The sequence below is a fragment of the Onychomys torridus genome, chromosome 5, assembly GCF_903995425.1.
Source record: "Onychomys torridus chromosome 5, mOncTor1.1, whole genome shotgun sequence".
Lineage (NCBI taxonomy): Eukaryota > Metazoa > Chordata > Mammalia > Rodentia > Cricetidae > Onychomys > Onychomys torridus.
In genome coordinates this window covers 15693629-15716098 of record NC_050447.1, presented here as the reverse complement: position 1 = coordinate 15716098, position 22470 = coordinate 15693629, and the positions used below count along the sequence as shown (strand labels likewise).

The following is a 22470-nucleotide window of genomic DNA, read 5'->3' as shown; positions in this document are numbered from 1 at the left end:
GGGAGGCAGAGGCAGGTGGATCTCTGTGAGTTCAAGGCCAGCCTGGTCTACAGAGCTAGTCCAGGACAGGTTCCAAAGCTACAGAGAAACCCTGTCTCAAAAAAAAAAAAAAAAAAAAGAGCAGTGTGTCTGTTGTCTATTCCTAACAGTGATGGCCAAAGCCACACAGCCAATTGAGAGAAGGGCCAGGTCCTAAAAGGATACCTCCTCGGGGTATGTCTTTTCCCCAAGTGGATGCTTCCCAGTGGACTTTACCTGGATTTTCCCAAGCTCTCCAGTGCTCTCCATTCGGCTGGCAACATTGACTGTGTTTCCCCAGATGTCATACTGAGGCTTGCGTGCTCCAATCACTCCAGCAATCACAGGCCCATGGTTTATGCCTTAAGATGGTTTACAGTTAGCCATTTATAGTAACACTGAGGGAGCCCATAGAGGGCTAACAGGGCAATGAGGGTACAAGTTCCCTTGGAACTGTTCTCCTCTGCAAGTTGGGCCCCTGAGGTGTGAAAGGCCGCAGCTGTCTCTTGTCCCTGCTCCTGGACTCATTAGCTCTTCCCTAGTATCTGCTAATTTCCTTTTTTAAACCACAATAAATAGGTGTTAAGTGCCTACTTGTAAAGCTGACTATAACTGGTTAGTTTAATAAATCTGTTTTCTCTGTATTTTAAGATTATTTACGTGTAGCCATGATTCTGGCCCACATTTATATAGTTATATATTCTTAAATTTTTCAAAGGTAAGAGTTGGTGGCTGGCAAGATGGCTTATCGGGTAAAGATAAGTCTGGTGATCTGAGTTGAATTCCCAGAACCCACACAATGGAAAGAGAACCAGCTCCTATTAGTTGTTCTCTGACCTCCACACATGCACTGTGGTAGGTCACACACCAAATAAATGTAATTTTAAATTTACTAATAAAAAGGGGTTGAAGAGATAGCTTCACACACACATGGGGACCTCAGTTGGATCCCCAGCACCCCATGTAAAAAGTGTGATAAGACCTGCAGTCCTAGTATTGGGGATGTGGACACAGGGAGATCTCTTGTGCTCACTGACCAGCCAGCCTAACCTTATTAGCAAGCCCCAGGTCCCAGGGAGAAGTCAAGAAATAAGATAGTCAGCTCCCGAGGTTGCCCTGGCCTCCATGCATACATGCTCCCTCAGACACATGCACATTTTCCCCCAAAAGTAACTTACTACATGAGTGTATGCAAGGGAGGTCAGTGTTCATGATAATATCAGAGCCTGTGCACTCTCTTAGTTGCTACGAGATTTCAGCAGCTAAGAGAGCACACAGGCTGAGCTGCCCATGTGACCTCACCAACTCGGAGGCGGAAGGAATTGAAGGAGTGTCTGTTGATTCCATCCAGCTTGCTCATCAGGGCCATGCTGAACTCCACCAAGACACCAATATGCACATGCTGCCGCTCCAGGTCCTGCAGGACATGCATTGCATATCTACTCTATGCAGCCTTGACTGAGGGCACACACATCCCGTGGGGACAGGGTTCCTGTTCCTACCAGGAGTCTCCAGGCTGCCCCCCAAAAAGCCTCTGCACCCTGACACAGAACCTTTAATGTAAGAGTTAGGACTAGGGATGGCCTGGCGCACCTGGTTCTCATGTCCTGAGGGGACACTGAGCCCTGCTGCGGCCATGTAGGTGCTGCCAATGGTTTTGATCTTCTCCACACCACTGAACTTGGGCTTTAGCAGCAGCTGCAAAACCAGAAGAAGCCACTATAGCCTTGAGAAAAGGAAGAGAGGGCCCGCCTTCCCCTGATGGACAGTGCAGACACATCTCATGCATAGCCTTGTCCATCTGAGCTCATGCCTGCAGATGGGGACTCCCGTCATCTCATCCCTTCCCTTCTGTGCACTCTGATGCCTTTTCCTATTTGTTTGTTTTTTGTTTGTTTGTTTTTGAGACAGGGTTTCTCCATGTAGTTTTGGAGTCTGCCCTGGATCTCGTTCTGTAGACCAGGCTGGCCTTGAACTCAGATCTGCCTGGCTCTGCCTCCCTAGTGCTGGGATTAAAGATGTGCGCCACCACTGCCGCCGCCGCCATCACCCTGTGCACTTTTAAGAGCAACCTATCTAGCATTATTTACTTAAAGGTAGGTCAGTGTTTGTGGGAACCAGCTCAAACTGACTTTCTGAAATGGTTGACAGCATGGGCTCAGCCTGAGTCAAAGTTGTTCTGGAAGGGCTTAAATCTACCTGTTGTCACCTGTCCAGTAGAGAGTTAATAAAAGTTCACTTACTCAATTAAAAAAAAAAACGAAAGAAAAGCTGCCTGTGTCTTGGTGTTTTATGTAACGGTTCCTAGCCTGCTGGGCTCGTGTTTCTGTTTTACAGGACTAAGGATCGAGCCAGTCTCACATGCAGCTAGGCTTGCATTCTGCCATTGAGCCTCGCCTGCCCTCCCTGCCACCAAAGGTGACCAGCGGCTGTACACCCCTGTGCAGGCTGGCCAGGCGTACGTACCTCGTCAAAGTCAGCGATGATCTCATTCAGCAGACGCAGGCACTCCAGCCCTTCCTTGTTGACATCGCACTCAGTGTAGAACACTTTGAAGTCCGGGACAGACGCAAACATGACGCACACACAGTCATAGGACTGATGGTACCAGTCCTGCGGCAGGGCAGGGGAGAAACGGGACCCCAGACCACTAACCCAGGGCTGCAGGTGCCGGCGGAGGGCCACTGCAGGCCGGTTAGCTGTGTGAGCGTGACAGTGTGAATGCGGCTGAGGTGGGAGGAGTCCAGTCAGGGTTACACTGAGCTGTCTGTCACTGGGCCTGTTGGCCATGTCAGAATGGCTCTGCTGTGTGCACCTTATAGGAGTCCAGGAGTCTTCTCCATATAGAACATCCGGATGACAGACACCTCCGCGGTGTCATGATCCGTTTTCCAGGGTAGAAGTCAAGGCCAGGGAGGCATCTCGCCCACAGCCCCTAGTGGACATAGTCCTGACTCGACTGTTAGCCTGCCCCTGCATCTAGCATACCCTGGGGTACTGTGCTAGCACTGGGCAGCTCTGCCCATAGACTCCTAGAGTACCCCGTCTTCACATACCTCAGCTGCCTTGTCACCAATGAAGTGGGCAGCCACGTGCGCTGGCAACACGTTTTCTAGGAGGAGGCGGTTCACGTTCTCCATTGTTTCGAACTCCTCGTGCTCCTTCTTGAACTTTTTCTTCCACAGACAGTCCAGGCGGCAGTAGTAGTCGATCTGCAGACCAGGGAGCCAGTGTCTCAGCTGTCACGGCTGACACCAGCCAGGGCTGGAGCCAGCCCACCTGCAGTGCTGCCCACCCTGCCCAGCCCTGTGCAGAACATCTCAGACCCCAGCCCTCCGCACCGATGTCTGCTCAGCACAGGCTGGACAAGGAGCCTACCCACCTGTCTAGACAGCAAGATGAGGGTGGCATAGAACAGGACCAGGTAGAAGTTGATCATAGTCTTCAGGTCTCTCTCTAAACATCTGCTGGGGAAAGGAGCAGTCGCCTGGGCCCCTAGAGCAGGGGTGTGGCTGTGCGTGCCTTGTGCAGCAGGCAGAAGTGGAGGTATCCTAAGGGGTAGGAAGTAAACAGTTGCAGCCGTGCAGGGTAAAAGAGGGGACTGAGGTGGTAGCCTCAGTGAAGGGATTTCTGGGTCACTCCAAAAGGCCCGTTTGCTGAGTGAGGAGCCACAACTCTGACTGTAGATTAGCATAAGGACCTGGCCAGAGGAAGGCGGACAATTTTTTTTCTAGGTCCTCGAAGTTTCTAACTACATGGGCTGGAAGAGATCCAAGTCCTTGAGGGCTACAGGCCCCTTTTCAGCCCAGTGTCCACCTGCCCAGGAGGCAACAGGCATCTACGCTTCTGACACTCGTGATCCAGGCCATAGGTCAGACTTAGTTGGCTCAAGGCTTCCTTCTCAAGGGGTCTTCACCCCTTGACGGGCTCGGAAAGAGAAGGAGCCTGATTACTAGGACCTCCCCAAAAACCCATCAGTAAGCCATACACCCAACTCTCAGGGCTGGAGACCTGGAGCCTGGACCAGTCCCTGTGGCTCTGTAAAGCAGAACTCCATTTGTCCACAGTGCCTGGTTCCGTGCTCTAGCCAGGCCAGGTCAAAACAAGCCAGCCTGCAGTAGTGGACCACAGAGACACCAGCAGGTAGGCCCACCTATGTGTACTGTTGGTTTCAGTGCTGTTGCCTGGGACGTGCCAGCATGGGGAGAGGTTGAAGAGCAGCAGGTAAGCCACCAAGGCCACCGTCAGGAGCATGGCCTTCAGTTCCAGACTCATCCGCAGGAAGACGGAGCACGAAATGAAGCCCAGGATGCAGCTGCAGGTGTAATACTGCAGGTGGGGACAATGTCCTGTGTCAGTCACCAGGAAGCATGCCCGGAGCAAGCTAGCATTACCAGTCTACTGCCAGCTCCCTCCTGCTGAAGGGCTCCAAGGCCAGGTGTCTGTACCGTCCTCTGCCCACTGCCTCCCTTTCCAGCAGAGATCAGCAGGGGGACTGTGAGGCACTGGGGTGAGGGTCAGCCCTTAGCCTCACCACTTCTCGTAGCCCCTGTTCTCGACTTGGGCCTCTCCAGGCACAGACCTTGGTTTATGTCAGCTGCCCTGGGCCCAGCCCTTCATTCCTTTAAGGCCTCAGCCTCTGAGTGCAGAGAATCTGACTGCACAGGGTAAGTGACCCACAGACACACTCTAGTGCAACAGATGCTGGTCTGCAGGCCCTGTCTACCCCCAAGGCTTAGAGCTAGCAGCAAAGACCCAGTGTCCTGTTTCCCTGGCATTGGGGCAGGCAAGGAACAAGCTTGGCTGCCTGGCCCTCCTGGCCTTCTCCACTTAAGTTGGGAGACATCGGACTCATTCTTCCTCTCCAAGGCCTCAAGATTCAGACCTTCGAAGAATGTGTTGTACACTCTGGCCAGAGAGGCCCAGCAGCACCAGAGGACTGGCCAGGGGCTGGGTAGTGCTAGAAACCAGGATGAGCATACTCACCGGGAGGAGCTCACACGGGGTCCCAAATCCATTCCTGGCAGCCAGTGGGCTTGTCTCATTGCCTCCGGGCTGCTCCGGGCCTGGGTTAAGCATCAGTGGCTAAGGAGAGACAGGTTGCCATTAGAGTAGAACCATGGATCTGCCAGGCCCAAGGCAGGTGACCCAAGACATCTGTGAGCACCAAAGGTGCCCTAAGGCTGGGTGCTAGGCTCTCAGCTGGGCCCAGCAAGTGGCTGTGTCCACAGCAACCACCAGGTGTAGAGTACCTGGGCTGGGGAGAGAACAGAAATGCTGAGACAACAGCGGCCCAAGGCAGGCATGAGAGAAGACGAGGATCGGCCCTCTCAAGAGCCCCCTTCTCCTGGACCCTGAGAGAAGGGCATGAGGGTACACGCCCAAAACTAAAGCCTACAGTGTCAGGGACAGTGTGGAGGAGACCTGCTCTAAAGGAAGGTGCTAGCATAAGGCAGGGTTGGGAGTTCCTGCAGGCTGCTCGGCAACTACCTACATGTGGCTTGGACCAGAGGGCAAGTCTCACCCCCTACTGAGGAAAATGAGTTCCAAAGAGTGTGGGAAGGGGGAACTGGCAGCCAGCACGTATCTGCAGAGTTGCTGGGCACCTCAAGCCCTCCGTTGAAGGGATGAAGAGCTCCAAGCCTGCGCTGGGAACCCCACAGACCACTGCAGTTATGGAAGGGTCCCACCAGATGGAACTGTTCAGGCAACAAGCTGCAATTCTAGAATCTGGCTTCCCCAGGTCTAAGATGGTTCCTTTCCCCAGGAGATAGACCCTTGGCGCAGCCTGCTAGGGCTTGCTGTCCTGACCCCATAACTCACCATGTTGATAATGGCAACAGTCAGCAGGCTGCCAACGGTCAGCACAACCAGGGGCAGCCTGAGCAGGGGCTGCGTCTCCACACTCTCCGAGATGGCCTGGAGTGTACCTCGGGCTGGAAAGCACCTCTATGGAGAGGGACAAGTCATGCAAAACCGCAACGGGGACGAAGAATAGCCTTCTGCAGGAGGATGGAAGGCACTAACCAGCCTGGGGGCGGAGGACTTGGGAGCAGTCTATAGAGACTCAGTTGTCCTGGAGGTAATACAGACCCCCAACTGCTGCCCAGAGCAAGACTACCGGTGAGGGAGAGGCCATAGGGATGAGAAGGGGTGCGCTGAATTCAGGAGTCCACTCACCGAGAACTCAGTAGCAAAGCAGAAACTTAGCACCAGCACCAGCAGGCAGGCCACCAGTCCAAAGGACACACCCAGAGTGGCCATCCTGGAAAGGAGGGAAAACTTGAGTCCACGTCCCCCCACTCCAGTCCCCATCCTCCAGTTCATGGCCACCTGTCCCTCCCCAGCGGATTTTCTGCATCCAGCAAAGGAGACTGAAAAAGGACTCCCAATGTCCCACAAAGAGCAATCATAAAGATCAAGGTTGTCATCAAGTACCCCTAGAGGCCAAGTTTATAAGAAGTGAGTCATCATGAGCTGGAACCATGTCTGGCATGTAAAACACAAAAGCATCCGTACAGGGGGCTGGAAAGATGGCTCAGGGGTGAGGAGCACATGTTGTTCTTGCAAAAGGGTCCCAGTTCGATTCCCAGCACCCACATGGTGGTTCCCAACCACCTATAACTCCAGTTCCAGGAGATCAGCCTCTAACAGCCTCTGGCACCAAGCACACATGTGGTACAAATACATATATGTAAGCAAAACACAAGTACAATAAAAAATTTTAAGCATCTATGTATAATTTTTATTTGGTTTTGTTTTTGGTTGGTTTGGGTCTTGTTTTGGTTTTTAAGACAGGGTTTCTCTGTGTAGCCCTAGAACTCATTCTGTAGGCCAGGCTGACCTTGAACTCACAGAGATCTGCCTGCCTCTGCCTCCCGGGTGCTGGGATTAAAGGCATGCACCACCACCGCCCGGCTTTAGTTTGGTTTTGATACAGGGTCTTACAGCTCTGACTGACCTGGAACTTACTATGGGGACCAGTGTGCGTTCATGTGCGTGCACGTGCACATGTGTGTGTGTGTGTGTGTGTGTGTGTGTGTGAATGTAGGCACCTACATGCCATAACATGCATGTGGAGGTTAGAGACTAAGCCTGGAGTCAGTTCTCTCCTTAACTGTGTGGGTGGCAGGGATCGAACCCGAGCTCTCAGGCTTGTTGGCTTTGGACTTGTTGGCCTTTAGCTGCTGAGCCATCTCACTAGCGCTATGTACTCTATTAAGCATACCCGCCGGCACAGCCATGCGTTGTTTGAACTGCCTTCTGGAAGCTATCTGTGTCTAAGCTTTGTTTCTTCTGGCCCCTTGTCCCTGTCCACAGCAGCAGGACCCCAGAACCTGAAGTAGGGATTGCAAGGTTCTTGGGTCCAGGCTGGGTGCCACTGTCCCTGTAAGTCTCATTGTCCCCACGTGAAAGGAAGAAATGGCAGCACCCACTGTTTCCAGAGGCTAAGACCACACAGATAACAGGACTGGGCAGCAGACAGGGGAGCCTGGGACAGTTTCACACTCAGTCACGAGGGGCCAGTAACTCCAGCTCTGGGGCTGTAACCCCTGCTCCAGTAGTGGGGGATCCAGAGCTGAAGTCACTGGTCCCTTCCAGCTAGCCATGAAGCACCTTGCCAGTTTCTGCTGGGTCCTGCCAAGGTCACCACCCCTCCAGCTGGACCCCAGTGGGCTTGCTCATCCTCCCCACCACAGGCTGACCTGGGCATCACTAGAAGGTGGACAAGCAGGATGCAGACGAAGACAAGGCTGGCACAGGCGAAGTCGTAGCGAGCCCGGGGGATGGGCACCAGGCGGTACTGGGTGAGGGGACATGACCGTGAGAGACAACTACCAGCAAGGCCCCTTTAATGCCCACCCCAAGTTCATAATCCTAAAATAAAATGCCTGGCACCACTCCTGGAGTTCGAGGTAGTGCTACATACACGCAGTCACTCACCTGCCAACATTATACAGTTCCTCTCTGCATGGGCAACGCTTGGTGCCCAGCAATGTTCTTGTTCTCACTTCTCAGGCCCCATGACGGGAGCCAAGATTGAGCTCCTGGGGCTGTCAGGAGGCATGACCTCAGCCCTTACAAGGAGTATTATCTGGGCCTGGGGCCCTGGACAAACAGGTAGCCAGGACAAAGGCCATCCCTGGGGTTACCCCTCCACATGGCACCACTTTGTTACCACAGCATCATGTTCTGATGGTAGAGGAGCACCCAAGACTCAGGCCATGTGACCCACAGCCAAGGGAAGCCCCTTCCACTCTCTTCCCAGTAACTGCTCGGAGATCCCCAGGGAGAAGCTTCCTCCCTTCAGTACTGGACACCAGGCCATGAAGGCCAGTACCCTCCTCAGATGGCCACAGCCTAAAGCTAAGGACAACCAGCTTCAGCACCTGTGGGCTGCTATCTAAACAAGCCTGGCAGCTTGGGGAAAAGGTAGATCTGATCCTGATGTGAATCCAAGACCTGCAGGGAGCCATGGGTTGCTCTAAACCTATACAGTCATTAGTGTGTCACAGCAGCCAGGCAGGAGGTCCCACAGTTATACAACCAGGAGCTGGGGTCTGGGGTATCTTCCTCCTGGAAGTCTGCAGCACTCACTCGCCCCAAACCTCAGGGACAAATCTTTAGGTTAGTGTCAGGTAAAGGGGTGAGGACAACAGAAAGAGCCACTGCACAGGTCCCTTCCACCCCAACAGCCAGTTCAGAGAGCCCCACGGGCCTCCCCAGCCTGCGGGATCTGCTGCACCCAGCAGATCATGCCCCGCCCACCAGGCCTAGACCTGCTCCTCTGCGGTAGCCGTCCCAACCTCACCTCACGCTCGAAGCCCTTCTCCAGGAAGATGGGACCAAAGGTGTGGAAGTCATCAGACTTGGAGCAGCAGGGCCTGGGGAAGATGGCAGCACCATGTGCCCACAGAGCAGGAGAGGGCCACACCCTTGGAAGCAGCCCCAGGGGAAGGGAGAGCTACAGACCACAGCCAGGGCTCAGTATCCAGCAGGAGGGGACCGGCTCTGTTGGGAGGTGCAGGGCGGGGGAAGAGATCACAGGTCTCACCTGGTGGAGCTGAGCCCCTCAATGGCTGACAGCATCTCATCATCACAGTCATCATCTAGGCGTCCCTTGGGGGATGCACTCCTGGAATTAGAGCCCCCAACTACATCACCCTGGAGTACTACTTGGCCAGAGGCTAGGTTATGGATGTTGGGATTTACCAGTGGGATTACTAGTATCAGGTGGGGTCCCCAAGTTCATGAAAGGGGGTGGGGTTAAGTAAGTGAAGGGCCAGCAGCCCAGCAAGAAGCAGAGGACACATCCCTAACCTACAGACCAAGGCCACCTCAGCTAGGGACAGGCCCAGCACAGAAGCCAGAGGAACAGCTTTCCTCAGCACCGACAGACACACAGCAACCCGCCATCCCAGCCCTAGGGTAGCATGCAGCAGGCATCCCATCCCAGCCATTCAAAGAGCCTGGGACCTGGGAGTCCTGCACCCAGAGAAGACAAACCTGAGCCCTGGCAAACCCAGGGAGGCTTGGGCTGGGCCTGGAGGGGCTGTCCCAGACAGAGACTGGTCAGAGCACCCGCCTGCAGGAGGAGACTGGCACGTGCCAGCAGTGAGCAGTGTGCTGGGAGGTCAGTGCACCTACCTGTCAAGGGCACGGTGTCGGCGCAGAGAAGTGGCCTGCCAGGGTGAGAAGGGGAAAATGACCACCCCCTGCACACTGACCCCCATTCACCACGGGCCTGGCTTTCTTTCCTCAGACTGGAAAAGGACCAGGAGATTCTAGGACATTCCAGACCCCACTGGAGCATTCCCCAAATATTCCAGAAGCGGGGTTTGGCAGAGACTACCCACAACGCAGCTAGAGGAGAAGGGTGGGACAGAGCCTTTTGCTCCCTGTCCCTTCTCAGAGAGGGCCTGACCCAGATGGGAGGGAACCTACCTTTGGCCTCCGTCCATTGGGAATGGGGGTCTCACTACTGCTCACACTCTCCCGGTGGTTGAGGTGTGCAAAGGGCCGGGCTGCCCCCCAGGACTCGAGATAGCGGGTAACACGAACAGAAGCCCGCATCTTCAGGGCGGCATCCCCCTTGGGCTTGGGGAGGTGCTGGCTGGGTGGGGGCGGCTGCTGGCTCTGCAAACACGTAGACACGGCCCATTCCACATGTTCCCCTCTTGTGCATGCATGTGAGCACGCCTGGAGCACTAGCTGCTCTGGTTAAGGGGAAAGTGGTAGGTTTCTGAGCCTCTCCTTGTGGCACGGGGTGCCCTGGGGACTGGCTGAAGCCCTCAGTTATCATCCCTGCCCAGGTCAGGAAGACACTGGTGGCCACTCAAGCTCAGGCCTCCTCGAGAAAGGGGTAAGTAGGAGCCCTGCCTACCCACATGTGGCTCACACATGCTCCTTCTGGTGAGAGCAAGATGTGTGCTGGCCTGAAGCCAGAGCCCCACCCACTCCAGGACAGTCTTTGCACGAGTGCCACACCCAGCCTAGAGTTCAGCTCCAGGCACCATGCTGGCATCTCAGGGGCTTGGCCAGACCCCGAGTGAGGGTCCAGCTCTGCCCCCAGTCCAAGCGCCATTGAGCCCCAAGACCCCTTTAGCCCATGCCTGGGTCTTCTCCAGTCAGGGTGTCCAGGTATGGCTGGAAGCAAGAGAGGAGAAGAGAGAGCCCCAAGGTCATCAGACACACAATCATCAGCTACCTTGTGTCTGCTGAGGCTCTTGTCCCCTCACCCCCAGCACCTCAGACACTCCCTCCAGAACCCACCTCCTCAGACTTGCCAACACCAAGGCAGCAGCCCACCTACAGGCCCCAGACCTGGCCAAAGAACAGTGGCAAATTTACTGGAAACTTCCAGTGTCTCTGGGCATAGAAACCTCTTCAAACCCTCACTGCCCGCCATCTACTCAGCCTAGGACCAGGATGTGGAGTGGCCTCCCCTGAACCCCCCCCCCCACAAAGTTCCATGCAGAGGAGAGCCAAGCCACGCAGTGAGCCAGAGCTGCCCGGTCTGGAGGCGCGGACCTTCCTCTGAGACTCCCCTACTGCTGGTAACCCTGGCCACACGCTGGCTGGAGACGAGAATGAAGAGGAACTCCTCAGGCCCCTCTAAACTGCCAGCGACATGAATGAATGGAGGAGCAGAGCTGGAGAGAGGGGACAGGCGGAAGCACAGTTCCACACTGCCAGTGGCACACACATGCTGCTGCTTCTCTGGAGCTTGGCTGGAGTCTGGCCAGCATCCTGCAATTCTGCTGGCTCAAGCTGGCAGCTCTGGGGGTGAGCTTTGGAACCATGCCTGCAGATGCCTTGGAGGCTGGGGCTTCATCCATTTCAAAGCCACTAAGTGCATGCTTAGAGCGGAGCTGGGCGATCTGCAGGCTGGAGGGCCAGTGGTCTTTGGCAGCGTGAATGACAATAGACAAGGAAAAAGATAAATAAACAGGCCCACACCGGGACAGTAAGGCCAGGAGCAGGCATTTTCCCCGTATGTGGTAGCTGCCCTGCAGACGTTAGCAAGATAAGGGGGACACGGTGAAGCCAAGCAGGCAGCGGAGCCTCGGTGGCCTTGCAGGCTGCCCCGAAGCAGAGCCAAGGGCCAGGACCAAGGGAGCTGGAAAACGCTCCTGCCAGCATTCTTGAGAAAACTCCAAGCATGGTTCAGGAGGTTAAGGCCACAGACAGCAAAAAGCAACGGACTGCCAGCTTGGAGCAGTCAGTAGACAAAACCAGCTGCCTCTCCTGTTGGGCCACCAGGGCAAGCTGGGCTCCAGGAGAGGAAGCAACTTGAGTCACCTGCGAGCCCCAGACCTGCAAGCTCCAGGAGCAGGCTGCCTGGCCATTCCCTGCATCTTCACAGGGGTGAAGAGACCTTCCTGCAATAAGCTTCATAGGACTGCACTAACACCGCGCTCTGTGCCTGGAGTTGCTGACACAGCCCTTGCTCCCCACCTTACAGAAACACAACACGTTGCTCCGTGGTGCCTAGAATGTGCCCAGTTCAAGGAAGTGCCCTCCTAGTCTCTGCTACCTCACCACAGTCCTGAGGGTCAGTTGCTAGTAGTTGGGACCCTGTTCCCAGGCTGCCCAATCCCCACCCACCCCCAAGCCCTTGTACCCGAGGGTCGATCACCAGGTAGGTTCGGATGTTCATCTCTTTCAGGTAAGGGTCGCGCTGTTGCCCGTTCCCATCCTCCACCTCATATGCCTTGTCCAGGTGGTTCAGCGTCGCCTCTGTGATGTGCACCCGGCTGGGGAGATCCAAGTCAGATAAAGCAGCATGGCCCAGGCACCCACTTAGGGGTGCGCAGCAGGTGGGGCTGGCTCCATCCCCTGCCTCCACACCTGGCCCCACCCTGATCATCCTGGCTTCTGCCCCTGCCCTGCTGAAACTCACCCAGGGACTCCAGCCGCCTCCATCCTGTTGGCCAGGGACACATCATGGGACCACACATCATACTGCCACTTGCGGAGCCCGATGACCCCACACAGCACATTCCCAGAGTGGATACCCACACGCATGCTGATGTCCACTCCTGTGGCCTCACGCACCTGCCTGGGGCAGAGCAGTCTGTCACCTACAGCAGCTCAGAGCCACACCAGAGGTCTTGGGCATGGCAGGGCTTCTTCTTCAGAGAGGCCAAGAACCCATCCCTGGGAGTGTGCAAGCTCACACCCAGCTCAATGGTGTGTAGAAATAGAAAGGGACTTAGGATGCCATTTATGCTGATGGGCCACATTCTGTCCCTGGTATCTCTTGCCCAGCGCCCTGGTTGGCTCTGATAAGGCTTCCAGGGTATTGAGGATGCTAAGCCCTACCTAACACCCAGCATAGACAAGGACCCTGGGGGCTTCTCTACTCCAGCTGCAGGAAGTGAGGGCCCTACTCAGTACAAGGAGCCTCGAAGGTGGAGCCTCCCAGGATGTGGCACCTACCCCCATTGCCCAGGCCTGAGCAGAGCTCTACACTCCTCAGGCAAGCTGGTGGTTAGGGACACAGGAGACACCAGCACCTGTGTCCACCACTAGACCTGGGGGTGAGCTGGTCACCAAGGATACAGCCATCAGGAGCAAAAGCTGCCTCTACACAATGCAGAATGGGGACTTGCTGGGTCCCGTGGCAGGCATCTTGGGAGTTCTGCACTGTGGACTACCTTACCACCTCGGGGAGTTCTGGAGGCACAGCAAAGTGGTACCGGATGGAGTACCTTCTCTACTGCCTAGACAGACCACCTCCACACCACCTCATGATTCTTCCTGCACACGCCTGAGCACCTCACCAACAGACTGATGCTAGCAGAAGGACCCAGAAGATCCAGGCTCCCTGTCACTAGAGAGTGAGTCCTCTGGCACCAGGAGCTTCCCAGAGGACTGGAAAGCTGATGGAGTCCTGGAGCTGGACCTTGCCTCTGGAAGGCCTTCCTGCTATCTGCCCCAAGCTCCTCCTACAATCTCAGTCCTTGGAAAGGTGGAGCCCAGCTGCCCAAGCTCAGTTTTTTAGTTATTTTGTTTTGTTTTTTGAGACAGGGTCTCTCTATATAGTTCTGGAACTCACTTCGTAAACCAGGCTGGCCTTGAACTTGCACAGACCCACCTGCCTCTGCCTCCTCAGTACTGGGATTAAAGGCATGCACCACCATGCCTGGCATAACACTTTTTAGATGCTTCTAGGACCTGGAGCCACAGGTGGCCCAGAGGAAGGGAGGCCAACAGGAGTTTGCATCCTCCATGTGGTGTGCTGAGAATTGGGCAAGCCTCACACCCCACCCACCTCAGTCGTAGTTTGGCAGGGGGACATGCTCCTGTGCCCTGGCCCACCTGCACCTACTTAATGGCCTCACATATGTCCAGACCCATCTTCACGCAGTTGCGGGCGTGGGTGGGCAGCGACACAGGCAGGCCTGACACACAGTAGTAGCAGTCACCCAGGATCTTGATCCGCATGCACTCGTTGGCCTGCAGGGTAAGCAAGCAAGGGGTGTGCTCAGGGCAGGTCTGGGGGCAGCTGGGCTCCTTCCCTGCCAGGAACGGCCTTCAGTGCCAGCTCAGCAGCTGCTGTAGAGCCTGGCAAGAGGACCAGAGAGACTCAGCCAGGAATCCGGATGAAAGCAAGGCTTAGTAAGAGCTACGCAAGAGAGACTGTCTTTTATATTTGTCTGTGTAATGTTGGAGCACCTACTGTATACCTGGCCAGGTAACAGGACACAGCAGTAAACTATGATATAAATCTCGCAGCTGTGGATTGAGCATGTGAGTAGAGGGTTGGAACCAAATCAATATAGTGACTAAGAGATATACCCAGAAGAGGATGAGGCCCTGGAGAAAGGAAGGGCTGAGGAGACCAGAGCCATCACAGCCCTCAAAGAAGAGCATTCTAGGGGCTGGAGAGATGGCTCAGTGGTTAAGCGCACTGGCTGCTCTTCCAGAGGTCCCAGGTTCAATTCCCAGCACCCACATGGCAGCTCACAACTGTCTGTAACTCCAGTTCCAGGAGATCTGACACCCTCATAGAGACAAAAATGTACACATATAATAAAAATAAGTAAATAACAATTATTATTATTAATTTTGTTTGTTTGTTTTTGTTTTTTGAGACAGGGTTTCTCTGTGTAGCTTTGTGCTTTTCCTAGAACTCACTCTGTAGCCCAGGCTGGCCTTGAACTCACAGAGATTTGCCTGCCTCTGCCTCCTGAGTGCTGGGACTAAGCCCAGCAATAAAGTTTTTTTTTAAAAAAAAAAAAAAAAAAAAAAGAAGAGCATTCCAACATGTGCAAAGGCCCTGAGGCCAGGAAGCTACTTGAAATAAAACTGGGGCAGTCGGTGTAGCTGAAGCAGAGTAAGTCAGGCAGGGGTTGAGGCAGGCATCCTGAGCAGAGACCAGCAGCAGTTAAGCCCAGAGATGCTAAGCTGCTAGATGGGGGGCGAAAGGGAGGGCAGGAGGGAGCCAACGAGGGTGAGACTGGGTCCCCACAGGAAATGCTCGGGGAAGGAGGGTCCTGGATGGGAGTCTGCAGTCCCACCAGACTGCTGAGGCCACCTGTAGGGGTGTGAACAGCTGCCTTTGCAGCTTCTCGAACCCTGCTCATCACCCCCACCCCAGGTGCCCACAGGCAGTTGTTCTCTGGCTCTCAAGGGGAGGAGCGCAGGGCTGGAACAAGGACATCTAAGTAACTGTGCCCAGGCCAGCCCTGCCCTGAGTCCAGCCAGTGCTCAACTGGCCCTGACCCCCTGCGCCTCTCTTGAATGCCCGGAACTCTTGGGTCATGAGTGCCCCCCCCCCCCACCCCACCCCTGTCACACAGCTCAGCACCAAGGCTCAGGAGCCATGGGGAGATTTGGTAAAAGATGAAAATCTGTTCCTGGGGGCTAGAGAGATGGCACAGAGGTTAAGAACACTAGCTACTCTTCCAGAGGACCCAAGTTCAAGTCCCAGCAACCACATGGCAGCTCACACTTGTCTGTAACTCCAGTTCCAGGAGATCCAGCCCACACCCCCCAACACAGACACACATATAGGCAAAACACCAAAGCACATAAAATAAAAATAAATTAATTATTGAGAGAGAGGGGGGAGGGAGGGAGGGAAGAAAGGAAGGAAGGGAGGAAGGGAGGGAAGGAGGGAGGGAGAGAGGGAGGAAGGAAGGAAGGAAGGAAGGAAGGAAGGAAGGAAGGAAGGAAGGAAGGAAACCTGTTTGGAACTAGCCAGGCTTCTCAGTGCCAGAAGGACAAACTACACTCTTTGCCTAGGTCACTATGTCCTTATCTGTCTCCCTGATACTCTGCTCCACACACACCTAGCTGTCTTTATGTCACATCTGTGTCTGCTCCCCTGCCCCACAGGCTTCTCTTCCCTCCCTGGGTCTGGGTCTGAGTCTGTGTCCCCCCTCCTCCTCCAACACACACTGCTGGCCTCAAAATCACAGAGATCAGCCAGCTCTGCCTCCCAAGTGTTGGGTTAAAGGCATGCGCCATCACACTGGCCATGGGTTTCTTTGGAAGGCTTCTCAAGCTTTCTTATATGCATAGTTCACCTGGGAATTTGTCAAGCTGAGTGTGGCTGGACCTTCTGGGTGTTCCCAGATTCCCCAGGTAAGGCAAGGCTGCCAGATTGGAAGCCACGTGCAGGTTGCAAGTCTAAGCCCCCATCTGAGCTGGACCCATAAACACCCTGGGCATGCACTCATAACTTTGTTTTCCTCCTGCTGAGGTGGGAGCCAGCTTCTTCCCCTTGGAATCCCACTCACATGGAGCACGCAGAAAGCACCTACTACCCAGACACTAGCACTGAGCTCCAGCCTCCCATCCACTCCCAGCTCATGCAGCACGGGTTGCCCCCTGTGACGGCAGCAGCCGGCTGACAGCATGCCCAGGCTCACCTTGGCAATCTGGTCAAACTTCCCGAACAGTTCATTCAGCACCACCACCAGCTCCTTCGGGGAGCAGTCGCTGGCCAGCCTTGTGAAGCCCACGATGTCTGCGTACAAGATGCTAGTCCAGGTAGACAGAGCTTGGATCAGATCCCTGGGAGGTGGCCCTGCCTTGCCCCCATCAGCCCCAAAGGCCAGAAGAGATGCTCCCAGCCAGCTTGACCCATCTTAGTTCCAAAGGCCTCTCACTACAGCAGGGCAGAGCACACTACCCATACTCAGCCTGTCACTACTCAGCTCCCAGAACCCTCCCCCTCCTGCACCTGCACCCAGAGAGTCAAGAGACCTGAACTGCCAGAACACAACTCCCCTCCTTTCAGTCCTCCCCAGGCCCTGAAAGAACCGCAGGTGAGCAAGCTGAGGTCCCAGGAGGCAGGTGGCAATGCCCTCAGGTCTCGCTGTGTGCAATGGCCTGTAAGACCCCAGGCCGATAGACGGAACCCTGATTTGTAGTAATAGATGTCTGCTGGTACATAATGCTAGCCCTCAGAAAGACACCAGGTGGAGCTGAAAATGACCACACTACACCTCACAAGAGATACTGCACCCTGTCACATCACTAAGGCCAGGTAAGGACAGGGGGCACCTGGTCATCTCCTTTGGGGAGAATCATTGGAAAAACCCTTTCCCCCCACTGGAGTGTCTGGCTAGTTCACATGGACTGCTTTGATTATGGAGGGGCACTGAGTCTTCTTCCCCTAATACCACCCTAGCCCTTTAAGAATCTTGATCTTATTCACCCCATGAAGAAACAGGAGAGGCATTGGGGATTTAGCTCAGTGGTAGAGCACTTGCCTAGCAAGTGCAAGGCCCTGGGTTCAGTTCTCAGCTCCAGAAAAGAAGAGAAACTGATGTAGATATCACTCTGTGTAAATAAAGTGCTGATTGGCCAGTAGCCAGGCAGGAAGGATAGGGTAGGCGGGACAAGGAGGAGGAGAAGGCTGGGAACAGGAAGGCTGGGAGGAGACACTGCCAGCCACTGCCATGAGAAGCAACATGTAAAGACACCGGTAAGCCACAAGCCATGTGGCAAAGTATAGACTAACAGAAATGGGCTAAATATAAGAGTAAGAGCTAGACAAAGGTAGGCCTGAGCTAATGACCAAGCAGTTTAAATAATATAAGTGTCTGTATGATTATTTTATACGTGGGTTGTGGGACCACGGGGCCTTGGTGGAACCTGGAGAGAAGCTCTCCAACTACAAGAAACTGAGGCCCAAAGAAGGGCCTGGCTGCCAATCCCTGTATGGACCGAGGCTCCCAACAGAGCACTCTCCGCCCAGGACCCGGGGAGTGGTGGCTGAATTCTCAAAGGATGCCATGCACCATGCATTTCCCGAGCCCTGCCCACCTGACATTCTGGTGCCGCTTGACATAGAGGCTGTGGAAGTTGTTGTCAGGCATGTGCCGGCTGTCACCGCCCTCTTTGAGGCGCTCAATGATGGCCAGCTTCATGCCCATGGATATGTGGGCTGGGAGCACCGAAAGCAGCAGGTTCTCCTGGGTACAGGAGGGCAGAGCAGTGGGAGAACCGGTGGAGACAGGCAGAGTATCAGCAGGCCCTAGACTAGCCACCTGGACATCATTCTTCCCACTGATTCTGCCCATGATGCCATTGTTCCCTGCTGGGTTATATGTACACAGCATCGCCCTGGTGGAGCACCTCCACCCTGTCACCCAAGCTCCCAGGAGGCCTGCAAGGGACCAGCCACATGGGCCACATGTGCAGCACTTGGCCCAGGGAAGGGGGTACAAGGTGGGGTACATGGCAGTCGGGGAGAAAGGAAGAGGGGATGTAGATCCCTACCTGCTGGCGCTTCTCCACACGCAGCTTCCGGCGGATCTGGATGCATTTGACGGTGTAGGTGAAGAGGTCCCGGGAAGCATCCTGCAGTTGGTGCTTGTGAAAGGCCCCCGTGAAGTTCCCACCCAGGAAGATAATGGCGTTGGCCAGAAGCTGAGGGTAGCCAAAGGTAAGCAAGGCTCAGCATGGGCCAGCCAGCACTTGCTCAATAATCTTCAAGTTGTCGTTTTCCTGGGTTAGGCAGAAAACTGAGGCCCAGATGGCAGGTGACTCCCTAATGAATTGCTATGACCACAGGGCCAGGACTTGGGCCTTCTTTGCCCTCCCTGACACATGCCCTGTCTGTGAAGGCCAGGGTACCAGAGTCCAGGGATGCCAAGTACTTCCAAGGAGATGGTGGCTACCTCACTGAGCCCCAAACCCAGCCACAGAAGGTGCAGCACCCAGCTGGCTGCCCAGACCTCTGACCTCTCCCCCAGAAGTGGACATCTAGGCCAGACAGAAGGAAGACACATCCCTGCACCCCAGTGATGTGACTTGGGGGCACACTCACTCAACAGAGTCACACACACCAGTACTGGGGTGCTATCAAACTAGGTCAGGACCCTGGGGAGCAATGCTCAGGGCAGGACCTTACCACAGCAGGGCCCTGAGCACAGCGAGGGCCCGAGTCCACAGAGTATCCTAGACCAGCATTAAGACAGGACAGGGTCCTGCCTGCTGCCACAGGTCTGCAAACACAGTCCCCAAGCTCAACCTCCACCAGGCCAGAGCCTGCCCCCACCCAGTCTCTGTGACCCTCACCTGCAGCCCCAGCTGTGCGCCAGACATGGACATCTTGAAGGCTCCGGTCACAGCTCCAAACACCAGGAGGTGGGAGACAGTGGAGACCATCCCCACTGTGATGGCTGCCCGCGTGCTGAGGGGCAGCAGTGCGTAAACCACAAAGACGATGAACAGGAAGAAAGGCACCTGGGGACAGTGCACCCAGAGATGCAGCATGGCCCAGGACCGAGTAGAAGGAGAGGTCCTCAGCCTGTTGTCACCTGGGACATCCCAACCCTGAGACTGCTCATCTCTCCCCTACATGGTGAGGCCCAGGGACAGACACATAGCAGGACAGGAAGACCTAAAGCACTTGCTCATCATTGAATACTGAGTTTCTGTCTGTTCCAGAGCTCTTGGCTGTTGGCCTGGTAACCACTGGAAGGCTGGGATGGGGCCAGATCACTTGTTGCCTCCGACAGGCAATGCAGACCCATTTTCCCTGTCTGCCCTTCAGTCTATATAGTTTCATGAGCCTGACCACCCTACTGCAGCCCAAGCCCACCCTACGGCAGCCCGAGCTTACCCAATCACAGCCCGAGCCCACCCAAGCCTACCCAATCACAGCCCGAGCCCACCCAAGCCTACCCAATCACAGCCCAAGCCCACCCAAGCCCACCCTACCGCAGCCCAAGCCCACCCTACCGCAGCCAAAGTCCACCCAAGCCCACCCCACCACTGCCTGAGTCCACCCAAGCCCACCCTACCACAGCCCAAGTCCACCCTAACGCAGCCTGAGCTCAACCTACCGCAGCCCAAGACCACCCTACCATAGCCCGAGACCACCTGGGCCCACCCTACCGCAGCCTGAGCCCACCCAATCACAGAAAAAGGCACATCGGCTGTGATCGGTGTATGCCACTTCCTGGCAACTGTGACTAACCAGGCCAGGCCAGTGCAATCCAACCAAGGTCTCCAAGCGTCACCTGGGATGGCTAGCCTTGTGAGTGAGCAGCCATTGCAGGCTCCACCTGGGGACAGGCTGCTGAGGGACAAAATAACACAGACGAGAGCAGAGTCCAGAGTGGCCAGGCTGCAGAAGCGAGGGCCAGCCCTACTCAGTTCCCGGCACTCGAGCCCATTGGCGCCTTTTTGCCTCCTTGAGTTGGAATTCTGCCATCTCTAACCAAACAGGTTCTATCCAAAATGCCAGATACCCAAGGGGACACTCTGAGAGTCAGCTTGGGACCATCTAAAATCCAGTGTCATAGCCTGCAGGGAGGCCACAGCACAGGCCAGCGCTGGCCCACTCCCATAAGCACCAAGGCCATAAATGGGCAGAAGCTGCCAATTGCATATTCCAACTGCTCACACCCAAGCCCAGTGCCATCGGTTCCCGCCATTACCTGCTCCCACGCACAGGCTTCGTTCTTCCAGGAGTCCCACACCAGCACGGAGCCTAGCATCATGAGGCAGGCCCAGGTGAGGAGAGCCAAGGCACGCAACCATCGCCGCACCAGGCACTCAACATAGACCAGCGCATAGAGAGCCAAAAACAGCGTCAGCATGAAGAATGCGGTGCCCAGGAGAGCCTGGTGTCTGGGGGGATCCTGGGTAGAGCAAACAGAGTACCCTGACTTTCCTCTGTGGAGCACCCATTCCTCCAGGAAGTCTACCCAGAATCACTTCAAGCATCTTCCACACATCAGTGTTGGGCTCCCCATAATCTCAGACCTGGGGTTATTGCCATCTCTGCTAGCACTGTATGTCTCAGTCTTTGCAGCAGCTTGAGCACCCCCACCCTGCCCTAAGAGAGCATTGCTCTCCTGTGGGGGGTAGGGGGGACCACTGGAGCCAGAACAGGGCTTTTCTCTGGCAAAGCCTTGCTTAAGTCCTGGAGGAGAGGAATTTGCGCCTAAGAACCAGCTTTGGAGGGACACAAAGAGCAGGCACCCCACACAGAGGTGTCTTGGAGTAGAGGAGCAGGTGAGGAGAAGAGTCCTGAAGACAGATGTACCCAGAGGATCCTGGGTCCCCCACAGACGCTAAACGTCACAAGGGCTGAAGCACCGGCCACCTTGGGACAATGACAGAAAGTGGTGCCCGTGTTGTAGCTGCAAGGTCTAGCTGTCCCTTTTCACTCCTACAGGGCCCTGGCTACCGACACAGAACCCCTGCACCCTCTGATATGACTTTGGGAACTTCTGGTGGTGTTTACAACAGTCAGCAAGAAAATGAAGAACACAAAGCTCTCAGCTACATGCTGAGTGACTGACAGCTGCACACGGCCAATGGCTGCTGCAAAGCAAGGACACAAGTCAGGAGCGATGCTGGCGATGTCTGCCCCAACAGTGGTAAGGATTCTGCACCAGCACTTAGGCTGTGAATTCAAGGCCAGCCTGGGCTACTTAATGAGACCCTCTCTCAAAAAAAAAAAAAATTAAAATAAAGAAAAGAAAAAGGAGGAAGAGGATGACAAGGAGGAGGAAAAGGGGGAAGGAAAGAGGAAAAGGAGAAGGAAAAGTGAGGGAAGGAGAAAGAAGATGAGGAGAAAAAAATCTGAGATCACAGCCAGATTCAGAAAGGAATACAGGGATCGATTGGTGATGTCTGCCATGGTCTGACAAGGGAAGGAAGTGATATACAAGCCTTGACTCAGATCTTTAATAGACTGAATTTCATGGTGAAAAAAAAAAAAAAAACTGAGGGTGATTTCATACGATTAATATAATAGCTAAAATCAACCAGACTTCAAGATCAAATTCAAATTGACTTGTTTTCCACCTGCCTAGCAGTTCACAAAGGAAGAAAACGAAGCTTCAGGCAGGCAGGCACCACTGTGCTAAAGCTTTCCCATCAGAACAGGAAGGCCAAAGTGCCCTAGCCCAGGGTCTTACCTCATGGCTGAAGGTGATGCTGATGAGTGCAATGCAGGTGACCACAGCCACCAGGAGGAGCAAGAGCAGCAGTGGCCCATGCTGGCTGGTGAGGCGGTACTTCTCATAGAGCGCTGCCTGGTTGGGGCCTTCATCACCCTCATTTAGGAAGTAGCGCCCCTTGGCTGGCATCTTCTTCCCTGGTGGCCTGCTCAGGAGCCCCACAGCCCTAGATGCATCTGTCTGCTGACACTCTTGTATGTTGCCTAGGCCTCTGGCTTCTCTGAGGCTAGCAGTCAGGACTGGACAGAGGCACCCAGAGCCTGTGGCTCCACGGGCACATGGCACCAGCTCCAGCCACTGGATTTTGGTCACTGGTGTCTTCACGGTGTCTAGGATGGGCTGACAGGACCTTTCAGGTCCTCAGATCTGTGGAAACAAAGCAGACCAAAAACATTTGATATCCACGGGCCAAATTAGGGAAGGGCAGGTGTGAGGGAAGGTGGGGCAAGTTCCATATAGTACCTGGGCATGTGTGAATTCAAAGTCATTAGAAATGGAATTATGGAAGCTG

At 54.9% G+C, this 22470-nt stretch overlaps 1 protein-coding gene across 2 annotated transcripts in view; it reads right to left on the bottom strand.

Annotated features, from left to right (window-relative positions):
• The window catches only part of Adcy7 (adenylate cyclase 7), a 39550-nt gene that overhangs the window by 1061 nt on the left and 16019 nt on the right, over positions 1–22470 (bottom strand). For both annotated transcript variants that reach the window (XM_036188086.1, XM_036188085.1), the window contains exons 2-25: positions 21918–22325; positions 20427–20630; positions 19060–19227; positions 18259–18408; positions 17803–17951; positions 16401–16512; positions 13853–13980; positions 12422–12580; positions 12143–12275; positions 9964–10155; positions 9667–9701; positions 9074–9154; positions 8831–8903; positions 7725–7822; positions 6199–6283; positions 5842–5967; positions 5005–5103; positions 4172–4347; positions 3401–3569; positions 3075–3230; positions 2485–2631; positions 1612–1716; positions 1321–1435; positions 256–380 (exon numbers count right to left, since the gene is read on the bottom strand). In XM_036188086.1, coding sequence (XP_036043979.1) covers positions 256–380; positions 1321–1435; positions 1612–1716; positions 2485–2631; positions 3075–3230; positions 3401–3569; positions 4172–4347; positions 5005–5103; positions 5842–5967; positions 6199–6283; positions 7725–7822; positions 8831–8903; positions 9074–9154; positions 9667–9701; positions 9964–10155; positions 12143–12275; positions 12422–12580; positions 13853–13980; positions 16401–16512; positions 17803–17951; positions 18259–18408; positions 19060–19227; positions 20427–20630; positions 21918–22088 — 3156 coding nt within the window. In that variant the 5' untranslated portion in view covers positions 22089–22325. The remainder of the gene's footprint in view (positions 1–255; positions 381–1320; positions 1436–1611; positions 1717–2484; positions 2632–3074; positions 3231–3400; positions 3570–4171; positions 4348–5004; positions 5104–5841; positions 5968–6198; positions 6284–7724; positions 7823–8830; positions 8904–9073; positions 9155–9666; positions 9702–9963; positions 10156–12142; positions 12276–12421; positions 12581–13852; positions 13981–16400; positions 16513–17802; positions 17952–18258; positions 18409–19059; positions 19228–20426; positions 20631–21917; positions 22326–22470) is intronic.